Consider the following 17,647-nt stretch of genomic DNA (forward strand, 5'->3'; position numbering starts at 1 on the left):
TGCTTTTATTTGGATTTTTTCCAATTCTTGAATCAAGTAATCCTGGTGAGGATCCCACACACTTGATCCATACTCTAGATGGGGGTCTTATCAGAGACGTATAGGCCTATGCCATTTCATTTACATCCTTACTACTTCCTCTAAATGCCCCATAACCTTGTGCAGAGATCTGTACCCTTTATTTACAATCGCATTTATGTGATTGCCCCAAAGAAGATATTTCCGGATATTAACGCGTAGGTACCTATAGTGATCCCCAAAAGGAACTTTCACCCCCATCAACGCAGTAATTAAAACTGAAAGGACATTTCCTCTTTGTGAAATTCACAACCTGATTTTTAACCCCGTTTATCATCGTACCATTGCCTACTGTCCATCTCACAACATTATCGTTAAAGTAAGTATTATTGGTAATATCTTGCTTACTATTTACCTGGTGTGAAAATGGGAAACCACGGAAAACCATCTTCAGAGCTGCTGACAGTGGGATTCGAACCCACTATCTCCATAATGCAAGCTCACAGCTGCGCGACACTAACCGCACGGCCAACTCGCTCGATTATTTGTTTATTAGTTACATAAGACTTTAGTATAAGGAAGTAAATTTATACATAACTTTGTAATGACTAACAAAATTAAGTGCTGCCTGAACTCCGGATCTTTGAAAAAGTCACGACATAAAGTTTGTTCATTCACTCGTCTAGAGGAAACAAATATCATTATTTAATCTACAATCGCGATGTCTTCCAATGATGAGTACGTAGATATGTTACTCATTTAAGGAGAGCAAGCTTGATAGCTGCAGTCACTTAAGTGCGGCCAGTATCCAGTATTCGGGAGATAGTGCGTTCGAATCCCACTGTCGGCAGCCCTGAAGATGGTTTTCCGTAGTTTCCCATCTTCACACAAAGCAAATGCTGAAGCTGTGCCTTAATTAAGACCACAGCCGCTTACTTCGCTCTCCTAAAAGTTTCCTGTCCCATCGTCGCCATAAGACCTACCTGTGTCGGTGCGACTTAAAACAATTGCAAAAAATATAAGGAGAAAAGAAGTCACCACAGTTACAACACCCGTATGCCCAGCTATTTTCTGGAATGTTTTTTTCCTTTTTACGTAGCACTGACAGAGATAAGTCTTATGGCGACGATGGGATAGGAAAGGGCTAGGAGTGGGAGGGATGTGGTTGTGGCCTTAATTAAGGTATAGCCCCTGGTGTGAGAATAGGAAACCACAGAAAATCATCTTCAGGGCTGCCGACGGTGGGAATGTAAACATCTGATAGGGAATCTACCACCTGGGTGACAGTCTAAATGCAGATCAATTGATGCTTGATTGATAGGCAATTACATCAAGAACTTCATGATCTGACTTCGACGCTCAGGGAGCATTACACACAAAGTGGTCACTTATGTAGCCTTCTTATCTTTTCGGCGAATCACAATAATTTCACAATAACGGTGGTCCGTAACATCTGATACAAACAGATCTTTCCTGGGCCGAAAAAATATCAATTCTTTGAAAATGAGTAAGAATGTGCCCGTGCCATAGCCACAGCGATAGAAGTAACCAAGAAACTATGCACAGCCTACGATTTTGAACCTGTCTCTGCATGGCGTGGGTGCGTAATCTCAATGCGGTGCACTTTTTCCGCATTAGGTAGTGCGAGGCCTGGTCTTAAGTAGCTTCCTGTCTTAACGTTCTGTACGTGTTGTTAGGAGTTGTTATATCGTTTCATGAATTTATTAGAGTTTCCATCATTGAATTGCCATTGACACCAACGATTACTTCTGTATTGACGAGCTTAAACCCAAACATATCCTTGTCGTAGTAATGTATAGGAACACGGATCGATATTTTCGGGTTGTCTCTAAACTATGGGTTGGATAAATCTAAACTTGCAGGTGCTGCTCTTTCTCTTTCTCTCTCTCTCTCTCTCTCTCTCTCTCTCTCTCTCTCTCTCTGTGTGTGTGTGTGTGTGTGTGTGTGTGTGTGTGTGTGTAGGTGGGTGGGTGAGAACAAATTACGTTGAAATGAATTGAAATATTGGCAGTTTTCTTTACTATTATTTGATTCTTTCTACATATCAAGCGGCACAACACTTTTCAACAATACAAAAATAATCTCTTTTTTTTTGCTAGTGGCTTTACGTCGCACCGACACAGATAGGTCTTATGGCGACGATGGGATAGGAAAGGCCTAGGAGTTGGAAGGAAGCGGCCGTGGCCTTAATTAAGGTGCAGCCCCAGCATTTGCCTGGTGTGAAAATGGGAAAACACGGAAAACCATCTTCAGGGCTGCCGATAGTGGGATTCGAACCTACTATCTCCCGGATGCAAGCTCACAGCCGCGCGTCTCTACGTGCACGGCCAACTCGCCCGGTAAAAAAAATAATTCTATTCATCTGTAAGCAATGCAGAGTATAAGAAACCTCCTCTAGCATTCTGCTTTATAAAAGTGGTAAACATCGTTTGAAATATCCAGACAGTAATATTTATACTACGGTATTAGAACTAAATATAAGTGGATTAGGCATAGCTCCATGGATTCTCTATCGTAAATAAAATCATTCTTGTATTTACGAAAATCGGCGATGTTGGTTAATTTCTATATTGTAGAGGACAATCTGATGGACTAATACCATTACTATTGTCAGCATGCGCTTTTGCATATATTTTCTACAATTGATTGTAATCAAGGCAACTTGACTTGATAAAAGTGTTATCCTGTTGGCATTTGCTTTCACTCAATATGATTCAACCACCTTGCAACATAAGCACCTTGAGATGTATCGCAAGCGCTATGATAATAAACTCAAATACCCATCATACCGCATCGCCAATCCATCCTTCCTGAACGGGTCTCCTCTGCTATCAACTAAATTTAATAACTTTTTCTTTTCTATCACTCTGTATTTCATAATAATGAGTACTTAAGGTGCTAATATGCAGAACATTTCGTCACTCACGAAGACGTGAACCAAACTCCTTTCTTTTTTAAGTAAACAAAATAATATTCTGTTTGAAGGAGGCTTACGCTAGACTTATATGTTTTGATAAAAGTTGCCTAGCCTGTGCTGAGAGGCGGACTTTCTGAGCAAAAGTTGGTGGGTTCGATCCTGGTTCAGTCCGGTGGTATTTGACGGTGCTCAGACACACCAGCCTCGTGTCGGTAGATTTACCGGTCCTATAAGAACTCCTGTGAGACACAATTCCGACACCTTAGCGTCTCCCAACGCCGTAAAGGAATGCCGTGGGGTGTAAAATCAATAACATTACATGTAGTAGTAAAGGAGCGGTATGCCTTCCCCTTGTACCATAGATGGTCTTACACTTTGCGAAGAAAGATGTCCGAAATGTGAAGGTATGCAGATGAGATTTACAATATATTTCCCTTACGATGCGGTTGGTTTCTTCTAAGTAACTTCCCATCATTCGTGGTATTCATAAGAGCATTCAAGAATATACAGGATTTAATTTCGATGAAAGCATTGGTTAATAACAGTCTTCTTTCGAGACTGTTTAGTGGGAAATCTGTTTTTTTTTTTACAGAACACAATTTACTGTATTACAGAACAATTTCAGTTGGACTATTCAGTCACTCTAGGTAGGTAAGGGTTATACTGCCCGAAGGCAGGTCCGAACCTCCGCAGAGGTGTTCCTGAGCCGGAGTTTACGTGCGGTAGGGTGGCCAGTTCCTTTCCGCTCCTCCATTCCCTTACCCCCCCCCCCACCAACAGCGCGTGGCAACCCATCCAACTCCTGACCACGCCCAATGTTGCTTAACTTCGGAGATCTCACGGGATCCGGTGTTTCAACACGGCTACGGCCGTTGGCTCAGTCACTCTATGGAAAAGAAAACTCTTCGGTGTGGCATGACCGAGAATGGCCGAGAGTATAAAATTAAATAGTATAATGAAAGCTAATATATATAATTTGGTGTGGCTATATCTAGCCGGCTGCATCTCTTGTAAGACAGACACTCCGATGAGGGCGGACGGCATCTGCCATGTGTAGGTAACTGCGTGTTATTGTGGTGTGTGAGTTGCAGGGATGTTGGGGACAACAAAGACCCAGCCCCCGAGCCATTAGAATTAACCAATGAAGATTTAAATCCCCGACCCGGCCGGGAATCGAACCCGGGACTCTCTGAACCGAAGGCCAGTACGCTGACCTTTCAGCCATCGAGTCGGACATAATGAAAGCTAGATCAGATGGAAACAGGGCATCCAAGACTAGAATTGTCGCGGCTGACTGCCGAACTGTGTGAGAATCTGGTCTACTAGCAGTCCTCTCCAGCTACGACGACAGTATGTTACGGTTCTCGGGAATGTTCTGTACAAATATATATTCAAAATGTTTCATATAACTATGTTACGGTATTGGTTTTACGTCCCACGAAATACTATTGTGGTTTTCGGGAAATTCAAGTTTATTTATTCTTCATAACTCACAACGTAATATTGAAGGAGACTATAGCTTTCAGTACACTTCTGGTATAGGCTAGACCAAGTTCATTGTTTCATAGATCTGTCTGTCTCATAATGATAATAATCATAATGTATGTATGTTCAGTCCTCAGCCCGAAGGCTAGTTGGATACTCAACAGCTCCACCATTAGCTGTCATAGATGGCCTAGGCATCACTGAAGAGGCATACTAGGAAAGTGAAGAGTGAGGTAGTTTCTCGTTGCTTTCCTCACTGAGCCATATGTCGCCACCATATATCAGTCTGCCAAGCCCACTGAAATGTCCGCACCAACGGACCCTTTGAGCAACATTCTTACACCATTCATAGCACAGACTGGCTGCATCAAGAATGGCATTACTAGCTCATACCTCAGTCACTTTCATATTGTCAAAGCCAAAGACTGAGACAAGTCAATGAAAGTAACAAAATTGCTCTAGCGCATACCAGATATAGTGCACTGTAAACACATAATAATAATAATAATAATAATAATAATAATAATAATAATAATAATAATAATATCATTGGTTTTACGTCCTACTAACTACTTTCCCGGTTTTCGAAGACAACTAGGTGCCGGAATGTTGTCAAGCAGGAGTTCCTTTTCGTGCCGGTAAGTTTACCGAATCGAGGCTGACGTATTTTAGTGCCGTTAAATACCACCGTACTGACCCGCCAACTTGAGCTGCGGTATAAAGTGACTGAGGTATGAGTGATGCTAGTGATGCCATTCCTTATCCAGTTAGTCCCTGTGATGATCACCGGGCGAGTTGGCCGTGCGGTTAGGGGCGCGCGGCTGTGAGCTTGCATCCGGGAGATAGTGGGTTCGAACCCCACTGTCGGCAGTCCTGAAGATGGTTTTCCGTGGTTGCCCATTTTCACACCAGGTAAATGCTGGGGCTGTACCTAATTAAGGTACGGCCGTTTCTTCCCACTCCTAGGCCTTTTCTATCCAATCGTCGCCATAAGACCTATCCGTGTCAGTGCGACGTAAAGCAAAATAGGAAAAAAATAGTCCCTGTGATGGGTAGTGCGAAAGTTTTGCTTGTAGAGTCAGTTACTATACTTATTTCAGTAGGTTTGACAGACTGATATGTAATAGCACCTTCTAGCTCAGTAAGGAAAGCAACGGGAAACTACTTCACTCCTCATATCCTCAGTATGCCTCTTCAGTGATGTATAAGCCTTATATGATAGCTAACGTTGGAGCTGTTATGAATCCAACCTGTCTTCGAGCTGTGGACTCGGCACTATTGCTTTGATGATGATGATGATGATGATAATGATGATGATTGAAGACATCATTTCGGAGGAATTATTGAGGATATGCTGTCAGGAAAGAAAATAGTTTAAATCAAACCTGAACTACCATACAAATTTACCATTTATTAACATATACAAATCGAATTAGCATGGATGAACTCATCCAAGTACAACGAAACACAGATAACATTAAAAGCCCAATCCATAGACCACCACCGTCAACATTCCATCCTGTAATCAATGCGGTTACAAACCAGTATGGGGACAAAGACATTTTGAAACGTATGCAAGTAATATACAAATCCCCAAAGGGACCTGGACGTCATTATATAATTTAACACATAAAAGACAAACTTTCGAAAAGGTACATCTGGCATATTAATATATATGATCTTCTAAGTATGAGCAAAAACTTCAGGAAAAGAGGATATTTCATATCATCACTGCTGTACCAAAGCCTCGAATGTAACGATGCCCTTCCTATCCACTATTTCCCTTATGACTGGTCACGCCTCCCAGCCACATATTGATACGTAGTCCAGCACAACAATTTTCGTTGAGTTCATTTTCCTATGCAAGTGTGTAAAGGAAAATGAACCGTACTGTACCGTAGTGTAATAATGTATGTTAACATGACATATCCACCCACACCTAAAGCATGATGTATTTAAGGTTCAATTTCCTTTACGTACGCGCATAGGGAAATGATCTCAAAGAAAAGTGTTCTGATGGACTGGCTATCATTATGTGGCTGGGAGGCGTGACGTGTCTTAAGGGAAATAATGGATAGGAAGAGCATTGTCACATTCGAGGTTTTGGCACAGGAGCGAACGATATGTCATATACTGAACAAAAATATGTAGCGGATTTTTTTTTTCATTTCGAAAGTGACAGATTCTTCAAAACCGTAAATTATTCAAATCTTCAATTGGACTTGCACCTTGCATGTCTCTTAAATTACATCCACAAATAGTATATTTATTTCTCTCACACACCACAGAACTAGAAAATTATCCTTTCAATCCAAGAAATTGAACGTGAAAACACTCGCCACGTGACATTAACATAATTTCGAGAAAACTGAAAACTTTCACACATTCCTACAAAATTATTTACTTACTGTATGAACCCTTGCAAGGCTATAGTTGTAGAATAGAAATTTATTTACCACTTACGTACTAAAAAACTTATGAAGCACCATCCTAAGACCGAATAAAGTGTTTGATTTTAATTATTTTACCATTAATGTATTAATGAGACTGAACTGCGATATCTCACACCCATACTGTACCTTCTTATGCAGTACGATAATATAAAATGTACAACAGTTCTGGGTAGATACCGTGCATTGAAATGTCCATATTTATCGTTGCAGTAAGAGATCATTGCAAATAATAATGCAAATAACCGCTGATCAAAATTAACAAAAATGGAACATTTCTTAGCATTACTTAATTTTGTTTTGCTACGTCATTGAACGATGTAAAGACGATTTATTTCCATCATTGAACCTTAGGTTAATCTCTCTTGGTCTGTCCATCATATCCTGTCTTTTATTCACTCCCTTCTGATGGAGAACAAATACTGCATGGGTGTCTGTAGTATGAGCAAGAGTGTGCTATAAGCTTTCATTCTTTGTCATCAGCTCACTTGGTTCATATTATCACAAGACCGATAAATCTATTCGGGAAATACCGAATCTTCTGTAGTTTGATGTTATAAATGGAATGTTCCAACATATTTGTTGAGTATAACCTGTAGACATAAGAGTGTAATCTACTGATAGTCAACGCGAAATATATACTATAGAAATATTTAAAATTTAACTACTCCAGCTAACAAGAAGAACAGCTGTCACGAAATTCCCATGAATGATGAAAATTTGGTATACATTACCAAAACTGAGAGTAATTAGCTCAAACCAGGACAAACCAGACAAATCAGTTTTTTAATTTTTTTAATTTTTTGCAGTAACCTACCGAGGTCAATGCTCTCTCTATTCTTTGACACTAACAAGGTCAGTATTTTCGTCATACTATTGAAGAAATAGCCAAAGTTTACTTCCAGATAATTCAAGAATATAAAACAGTCCCCGATAAGAACCAGATAATTAGAGTTATCTTGTTACTATTCTGAATATTGCTAATAAAAGTGGCTACAACGAGATAAGTCAGTTTGTCTTATGTGTAATATATTTTCTGTGCTTATTGTTGATGTGGACATTATCATCTTGTAAATGAATTACTGAAAGTGAATTTACACAGCTGCTTCTATTAGAGAGACCTATTATATCTTACTAGCTGACAATATACAAATGTGACTTACATGTTTTGGTTTTTACTGGTCCACATAAAAAAATAATACCTGGTCAATGTAGGACAAGTCAGTTTCATTCCCGATCCAAATCAGATACTTCATTCATTTTTTAATTAAACGAAATCCAACCAAAACCATTTCTTAAACTGTTTCATATAAAGCAGAATGGTTTGAAAACATTTGGTGAATCGGTGAGTTCGTATTGTTTAAAAACAAAAAAATGCTTCCCCTGAGAACTTTAATTTTGCTTTATCTTATTATTCCCTGGGATGAGCTATATAGAACATTGACATATTTGTGTTGCGATGCAATTCAGATATTCCAAAAAGTTTCATAAAGTCCATAATAAAACTTCCTCCATTTCGACATGACTGAGACTACTTTAAAATAAGTCCTCATTCTATAGACATGTGAAAGATTCAATAGTAATTTTTTTTAAATCTGAAAAATGAATTTGCATAGTACATGCATACGTTTGATAAAATATATTTAATGTACTCACATCTACATACCAGCTGAGAGAAGTTTGTTCCTCATTTCGAGGTGAAGTTTACACCAAACAATTAATATATGGAATCATTTTAAGAATATTCCTCTCATTCAAAATATCACCTCATTGCTGGTATTATAATAAACACTCAATTATATGATTTTGGACAGCGAAATTCTAGTGGTCACAGCGCTCACATTTCTATCCCAATTCCTCCAGCTTAACTTCAACAATATCCAAAGATGCATAACATATTTTCAGTAAGAAAGGCCTTCTTCCTTATCTAGTTAAATACTAAAGTTGCATACAATAAAATAATAATAATAATAATAATAATAATAATAATAATAATAATAATAATAATAATAATAATAATAATAATAATCTCCATTTCGACATGACTGTAACTACTTTAAAATAAGTCCTCATTCTATAGACGTGTGAAAGCTATTAGACTCAATAGCAATTTATGAATGTTTCCATTGCCACATTATTATCTGCGCACTTTTCATCGATAGATTTGTGTACGGGTTTGAGGAGTAAGGAGGGAGCAATTCCGGTTCCGTAAATACTGCCAACTGAATGGAAATGAAATCTGAATTGAATCGATAATATGATCGACCGATATGAATTTTGCTAAACCTTTGTTATCTTAAGCCAACAACTGTGTCACACACACATTATATAACATTTCTCGATGCGAATCTTATTCCTAGAGTGAATTCTATTCTTGGCTTTGCTGTGTAAATAACAACAGTACTGGTACGTAAAATGTACGCCAGATGTCGCACAGCGATGCATAAGCGATTCATAGTTTGTGTTTGAAAGGTTGCCAGTACGAATCTCGAAGATTGCCGAGGTCGACCAATTCAGCAATAGGGTGTAAATCTATCCAGAAAAGGTGCGCAGATAATACCTATTACTTGCTTGCCCATAAAAATCTTTTTGTGCTGCAGTGGAGCTTTTTACCTATTAGTTTTGTCTGTTTAAAGTAAATTATAGAACCAAAGTTACATTTTATTTCCATTACATCAGTGACGATATTATAGTCAGTAGACTCCCCTATCAATATCAAATTCCAAAGTTGAGGATTTTTAATTTCTCTTTTGAGCGTAATTAGATAAAATGGAATTATGTGAAGTGGTTCGGTGATCGTGAGTGCCGGTATAATTCGCCGTGTTTTGTACTATTTACTACCAAACTCTTGGAAACTGATGTTGTAGGATTATCAACAGACCAAACAGAAATATTTAATCTCAACGTATTATTTAAAAAAAGGATTATTACAGTATTTCACAAAATTTAGTAAATAGGATGAGTAATTGACAGACAGATAGGGAGTTCCATGGGACAAATTAGAAAGACAAGTAAGGGCAAAAACAAGAACTAAGACAATTTAATTTGGTTCATCTCCTTTGAGTCTAATTTTCACACCTCTGTAATAATAATGTCTATGGGGCCGATGACCTAGATGTTAGACCTCTTTAAAGAACAAGTAATAATATCTATGCCCTTATTTCAGTGTGAACGTCGCTTTTTCCTTAAAATATCTGGATATAAACATCTGAACCATATTGTACAGAAAACGACCAATCCACAATATCATTAAAACTCTGAGACCATATTTAATAATTAATAATACACTATGTTGTCTGTAAGACTAGGGCCTAATACAAGAAGCATCTACGCTTGATACAACTGATCAAAAAATCCCATGGCGCAACAGCTCCAAAGGGTCTTCTTCTACGAAGCGACCACTGCTCAGCCCGAAGGCCTGCAGATTACGAGGTACTGTGTGGTCAGCACGACGAATCCTCTCGGCCGTTATTCTTGGCTCTCTCGAGCGGGGCCGCCATCTCACCGCCATATAGCTTCTTAATTGTAATCACGTAGACTGAGTGAATCTCGAACCAGCCCTCAGATCCAGGTAAAAATTCCTGCCCTGGCCGGGAATTGAAACCGGGTCCTCCGGATAGAAGACAGGCACGCTACCCCTACACCGCATGCCGGCTCATACAGTTGAACACAGTTGGATTTTTATAACATTAAGGTCACAAACGAAATGTATTAAAAAAGCCCAGTAACAGTAAATTAAGTCCGCCTCTGTGGTGTAGTGGTTAGTGCGATTAGCCCCCACACCCGGAGGTCCGGGTTCGATTTCCAGTTCTGCCACGAAATTTGAAAAGTGGTACGAGGGCCGGAACGGGGTCCACTCAGCCTTGGGAGGTCATCTGAGTAGAGGTGGGTTCGATTCCCTCCTCAGCCGTCCTCGAAGTGGTTTTCCGTGGTTTCCCACTTCTCCTCCAGGAAAATTCTGGAATGGTACCTAACTTAAGGCCACGGCCGCTTCCTTCCCTCTTCCTTGTATATCCCTTCCAAACTTCCCATCCCATCACAAGGCCCCTTTTCAGTATAGCTGGTGAGACCGCCTGGGTGAGTTACAGGCCCCACTTTCAAGTTGTATCACCGACCCAAAGTCTCATGCTCCAGGACACTGCCCTTGAGGCGGTAGAGGTGGGATCCCTCGCTGAGTCCGAGGGAGAAACCAACCCTGGAGGGTAAAGAGATTAAGAGAGAAAACAGTAAATTACAATCATAAATGAACTGGGAGTGAACTTGAGTGTTCTTGAACTCAGATTTTGAGGCACCCGTCATTGACTTCATACTATAATATTACAGAATATTCTGATCCGGCTCCTTGGTTGAACATCAGGGTCGCGCCCTTCGGTTCAAAGAGTTATGGGCTCGATTCCCGGCTTGGTTGGTGATATAAGCCATATCTGGTTAATTCTTCAGGGTCGAGACAGGGTACTTCTGTTTACCTCAATACATGCCTCTTCATATACACACTGCCAATCATCACAGAAATATGGAATAGTGAATAAATTGTTCCACATAGCGTTGGCATCAGGAAGGGCATCCGGCCGCAAAACTGGGCCAATACTATATGTGTGACACACTTCGGTCAGGCAGCCCCACCAGGGTGTGATAAAAGTGGCCGAAGAAGAAAGTACTAGCATGGCAGCCGAGTGACTTCGTCGCTGCCTACCCACTAAGGTGGCCGGGGTTCGAATCCTGGCCGATGTTTATGGGATATTTAAATTAAAAGTTTTGACGTCTGTACGGATCGGATTTCACATATAACTAGAGGTTCCATGGCTATGATTAAGATATAAAAAGTCGCGTAAAACCACAAGCTTGCATTTTCTCCATATCAGGCCTATAACTGATAATACTGATTATTGTTTTATGGAGCATAACTTATAACTCATCGGCCCCATGTTATTATTATTATTATTATTATTATTATTATTATTATTATTATTATTATTATTATTATTATTATTATTATTATTATTATTATTATTATTATTATTATTATTGCTAATATGTGTATGTGTGCTTCTTATTAAATTAGTACAAGAATACACTTTTTGAAGCTACATCCACCGATTTTTTAAACTTTTATTTTTGAACGAAAACAACTCATTTCGTTTAGAAAGCAACGTAAAATTGGCAAAATAAACCTACACCCTCATTCATGTTCTGAGCAACTGTTGTTCCTTCGTAAACTTTTATCAGTATTTTGACTCATTCTTGATAATTCTGCATAACATTGTTCAGTTACATTATTTAACCTTTTTCAAACCTGAATACTGTGCTCGGTTAAAATGTACAGTATATCAAATAAGCCTATTGAACGGACACAAAAAATCAACGTCCTCTAAGTATTTCAATAATATGTACTTGTAACGTATCTGACACGTGCATTTTCATACTCATGTTTCTCTAAAAGTCATTATTTGCTATCTCTTTAACATATATGACGACTACAAGGTAAAAAAGAGTTGATTTAATTTTTAATTTCGTGTGGCTATGTCTAGCCGGGTGCCTTGTAAGGCAGCCCCTCCGATGAGGGTGGGCGAAAAAAGAGTTGTATTCCACCAAACATGGATGTTTGCTCTATACTATTAAATAATATTTATTTACTAAAATAGAAAAGTTTGTCATTGAATTGCAGTGTATATTCAATCATTTTCACAGATTGTTATCAATTAATTTAAATTTCGTTAAGGCCTTATATATGGAAGCATGCAGTTAAAGTAGAACCAATGAAATCTACGAATACACAGAAGACCTTTCAAAAGTTTTAAACTGAGGCGAAACTTCAGAAAATATATATAATTTAGTGTACATTATAATGGAAATTTTATCTGAATAGGTAACGTGGAACTTTACAAAGGATGAAACAGAGAATGTGACTTCATTATAGATTATACTTTGATTTCTATTCCTACTTTATAACGATTAGCCTACTGGAATTAGAGATTCCTATGTGAGCGCCGTGATATCCACAAGTCTTATATCACGGAGAAGCTAACAATAAATAACACTGATAATTCTCTCTTTAACATTAATAAAATTGTCGGTATTATATCAGGTATTCTCAACTACTTTCATTTGAGTTTGTTTGCTTAGTTATCTGATGAAATATTTGCAGTAAAATTAAGCTTTCAACGCCTATTTGGCGATGATAAAATAACTCTGTTCTCTCCGAGAAGTAATGATTAACAGCAAATATTTCATCAGGGTGGTACCTGGTAATATAGACAGCAGTAGTGGCCGCAAGATTAACTGACAGTGCTCATGATTCTCAAGCTGAAATCTCTCAAGAACCTAATATTTCGCAAAATAGTTCTAAATTTCGACTTTACAGTAATAAGCAAACTTTTCCCTATAAACAGAATCTTGTTTAGAAGCAAGGTAGCACATGTTATATTACAAGGCTAAGGCTTGTATATGGCCCATTTTTATGATGGATTTAATGCCTATTGTTTGCATATCTTTATACTTCCATGGATTAAAGTTTCAAAAACTGAGTGTACTTAACCACTTATAAATTTTATAAGGTCCAGTACCAGTGCATGTGAAGTTATATTATCGTAAAGCCGACAGGTCTCAAGAAATTCCCAGGAAAAATTCATATTTTGTGGATACTAGCCTATCGAAAAATAATGAAGGACAAAAATTGGTTTGAATAAAATATATAATCTACTAGACTGAGAAACGAATCAAACTCCATGATAATGCAGACAATGTCTACTTACCAGACTGCAGCGTTTGTTTCTGGACCGAATGGAGAAATTTTAGAAAAATAAGTTTCTCCTTCTTCTGCGTGACTGCTGTAATAGATCCATCCGTAGCATCACTCTCGGTCATTTACCCTTTACGAGAAGAAACGTGCTACCTTGCTTTTCAACTAGCCAAATAATTACGAAGCTTTCACACAAAAATTTCTACGTCGTAAATGAAACACGATAGTTTCGTTAGGACTGTTACTGGACTTGATGTGATCATGTGTACGTCGTTGTAACTGAAGCTCGAAAATCTTAAAATACCGCTCCTTAAATATTACAAATATAATCGCCTTCACAGCGTAAGTCCTTTCATGGAAGACTGTCGAGTGTGATCGGAGGTGATATGGCACAAAACACTATAGAGAAGGACAAGATTTTAAATAAATCTGATGTAAAAATAGTATTCAAGATTTACTGACAACTACATACAGGGAAATAGAAACTTGTTCCCGGCCAGCAACAGTTACTTCATAGAAACACGATAACCTCCTTAGAGTGCGGAATGAGTACATTTTATTATTAAAAATCCACTATATAATAAAAATAACATCGTATATGGTTTTATATGCAAGTTAACACGAAAATCACAGAAGACCAAAAACACGCAATGGCCACGTCAAATAAATATAATTTCAAGTTAAAAGTTATATGTAGTCCAAGCGATATCGCCCTGGAAAATATTTAGGTCGTTTTCGATCTAATACATATGATGCGTTTGGATATAAACAAAGACTTTTTAATCAGTTCAAGTAAAAACAAGACAATATATACGTTAAGTAATAGGCCCTCTGAAAATTAAAATATTCCAAAATATGAATTTCTTTTTCATTGTTTATCTACGAGTCAATGACTAATTAGTAACAACTGGAGATTTATACAATTGTGGTATCAACACACGTAACACACCTTCTTTTTCTACAACTTGTAATCAAAGTAATTCGCAATATACTCGTCATAAACCGCTACTCACTCTGTGACATACTGTATCCCACAGTGCAAAAATGTTCAATTCTTGGAATGCTTCGTGGTGAAATAATGAACATAATCATCATTTCTTACTACTAACAGTCGGAACTAACTATGGCATACGAATATTTCGACTGTTACTGAGAATCAGCTTGGGAATCATGGCTTTAAATGGGGCTTTAAGCAAATCATAAATAACTGACCGATACGATCCGTCCAGAACATAAAAAATAGTTAAGGCAGGGTTAAGGTCCTTGCTATAATCGTATCACTTCATAGTGGACCGCGAGCACAACGAGGAAATATGAGGTTGTCACTCACTGGGGTGTATTTCCTCTTTCTTGGATGGATGCTACGGCGGAGCGACAAGTGACTGGTCTATCGTGGTCCAAAGGCCCGATCGGAGACGTGGTGCCCTTACAGTGAAGATAGGCTCGTCATTAGACAGCGGAGGTGTTGGGGGTGGTGTGGCCCCTTCCGACAGCTGCGGTGACGATGGATTTGATAGGCCTGACTCACGGATTGGTGAAAGTCGCGGTGATTTGGTACGCTGTTGTTGTTGCAGACTTTTCATGCGTTGCTGTCTTCGCTGCGAAGAGGTAAAGGCATTACGGAGCGTCTGAACATCAGGGAAAGAGACGGGTTGTTGAACAAACGCCAGAGCTTCGCTCAGTTCTTTCAACTCAGCTACATTCCTAAGACGACGCCGTGCTGGAGGTCCTAATGCCGGAAGCGTTGTTGTTATTTTCTTAGGAGTGAGTGTCGAAGATTTATTTTCAATCTTCTCCACTATTGTCGGTATAGTTGTTTGCTGAAGGACTACTGGGTCTATTGAAGGACGCACTTGATTACATCTCACTGTAGAACCCGTAGCGATGGATTCTCGACTGAGATTTAGCCTGAGGCATGGACATGACTTCCACCATTGATGTGATAGTCTACACGGTTCACCTGCTGCTTTTAGTTCTTCAGAATCCTGAATTGTAATTCCACTTTCTTCTATTTGCATTCTTTCCAGCTTTCTGCTCGCAGTTCCCCTTCCACAATAACCCTCAGAACCACTTCGGCTGGGGGATACTTTCTGAGTAGAACTACAACATCCTAACCGTTCACTGACCTCGTTCTCTGTTCGTTCATATTGCGACCGCATACACGTGAGGTACCAACATGAAGACTGATCTTCTTCTCGACTATTATTTTTCATATCTTGAGGAGGTTTCCTATAGCTCGGACAATGTTGTCCCTCATTCTCTTCACTAATGCTGTGTCCATCGCTAGGTTCAGGACGTCTATGGCAACATCGACGGGAAGACGTTTGGAATTCCAATGTTGTCTGTTGATGCTGCAATGTATCTGGTGGAGGGGTGAAGCAGCAGTAGAGTAGTTTGGTCTTCGAGCATCTTCGATTGATTTCAGACACAGCAGCTTGTTGATGGTTACCATTTTGAGAGGGGGCCACTGAATTATTCCTTCCATTCCCAGAAATTTGACGATAGCTTCGAATATACTCATAAGTGGTTATACCAAGGATAGAAATGTACACATGAAAGAAACAAAGATGCAGTAACAGCCCTGCAGTAATAGCTGCCAAGAGTCCGAGACAGCCGATAACCACTAGAAATATTGTGTCTTCTAGCGGAAACACAGATATGGACGTAAAGGGCTTTTCTTCTAAAGTCCCATTGTAGCGGCTTATTTCCCATGGTGACAGCCATGATGGTTCAATATGATACAATACCAACTCAGCAATTGAAACTGCCAGCACAACCAGAGAAGCCGCTACAGCAGAGACAACACAAATCACGAAAGGGATATAGTTCCTGCCACCAATGCAATGGTTTAACCACTTACAATGATGATCAAATCTTTCTACGCACTTATTGCAAACACTACAATGCTTAGTGCGTGAGTTCAAGGTGCGTATGTTGCAAAGGTGACAACGACCATTCTCAATAACATGAGCATGCTTACTGCGATCGAATTCTGGGACTGTAGTTATCGTCTTGAGTTGGCGAAGATGTGGGTCAGCCGGATCTAACAGAAGTGCTGTAAGATGTGATGCCACGTGAATCACGAATAGAATGCCAAGAATGGCCAGCAGTGGTGTTCTAAGCGTTGTACCCAGAGCGGGGATCAGTACGAAAAAGGTAGCAGCTCCGAAACCGAGGAGAGCCAACCATCCAGCCACTTGCTGAGGGTGTAAAGGCAGTTGGAGGCCATTTATTCGCCGCCATTGCCGATACTCCGGCGGAGCGAGGCTGTTCTGGAAAGAGCAACACGCTGCTAGTCCTCCGTGCTCGTTCACCGTCGGCGGTGTCGCCGTCGTAGCCATACTTCGGTCGTGTGGCCCACTTTATTTGTCTCTTCGACGGAACCACGTTTGACCGTAGTACCCCATGATTCAAACTCCATTCCCAAAGATCAGCAAATGGCTCAAATAATTCCATATTCGTGATGCTTCATCGCTGAATGCAATTATCGTCTTCCCTTCCGTACCAACTTGGTTGACCGTTGAACACAAATATATTTCTGGTTTATTTTGGCAATTATATTTCATAACTTATGAAAATTATTTTTCTTTCAAAACTCCGTATCTTCGTTAAATATGCAATAATATTCGGCTATGTTCGTCAAAGAGAAGGAACAAAATTAATATTTCCATCAATTGTAATCTCTCACCCTACCCGTGATACTTGAACTTTTCACGTAGAACACAATCACTCAATCGTGGTAAGATTTCAAATCGTATATTAACAGAATTACTAATCAGAATTAAACATCTGACAAATCATTCATAATTCTAACACAGAGGAAGCTCATATACTGAAAGCAATAATTAAGTGAAAAATAATCTTCAGTAATTAGATCAGAAGAAAGATTACTGGATGATAGACGCAACACGACCACCAACACAAGTAAACTATCGCAGTATTTACGAACTTAAATAATTTCAAGAATACCTCTTCATTCACAAACAACTGAATTAGAATTCAATATTCCGACTTGCT

General features: G+C 39.2%; 1 protein-coding gene across 1 annotated transcript; it reads right to left on the reverse strand.

Moving 5' to 3' along the window:
- Window positions 1-14,991: 14,991 nt before the first annotated feature.
- On the reverse strand, window positions 14,992-16,971 carry LOC136863773 (uncharacterized). Its single transcript, XM_067140124.2, has one exon. The coding sequence runs from the start codon at window positions 16,969-16,971 to the stop codon at window positions 14,992-14,994; it is 1,980 nt and encodes a 659-aa protein (XP_066996225.2).
- Window positions 16,972-17,647: the final 676 nt, after the last annotated feature.

This window comes from Anabrus simplex, chromosome 2 (assembly GCF_040414725.1).
Source record: "Anabrus simplex isolate iqAnaSimp1 chromosome 2, ASM4041472v1, whole genome shotgun sequence".
Lineage (NCBI taxonomy): Eukaryota > Metazoa > Arthropoda > Insecta > Orthoptera > Tettigoniidae > Anabrus > Anabrus simplex.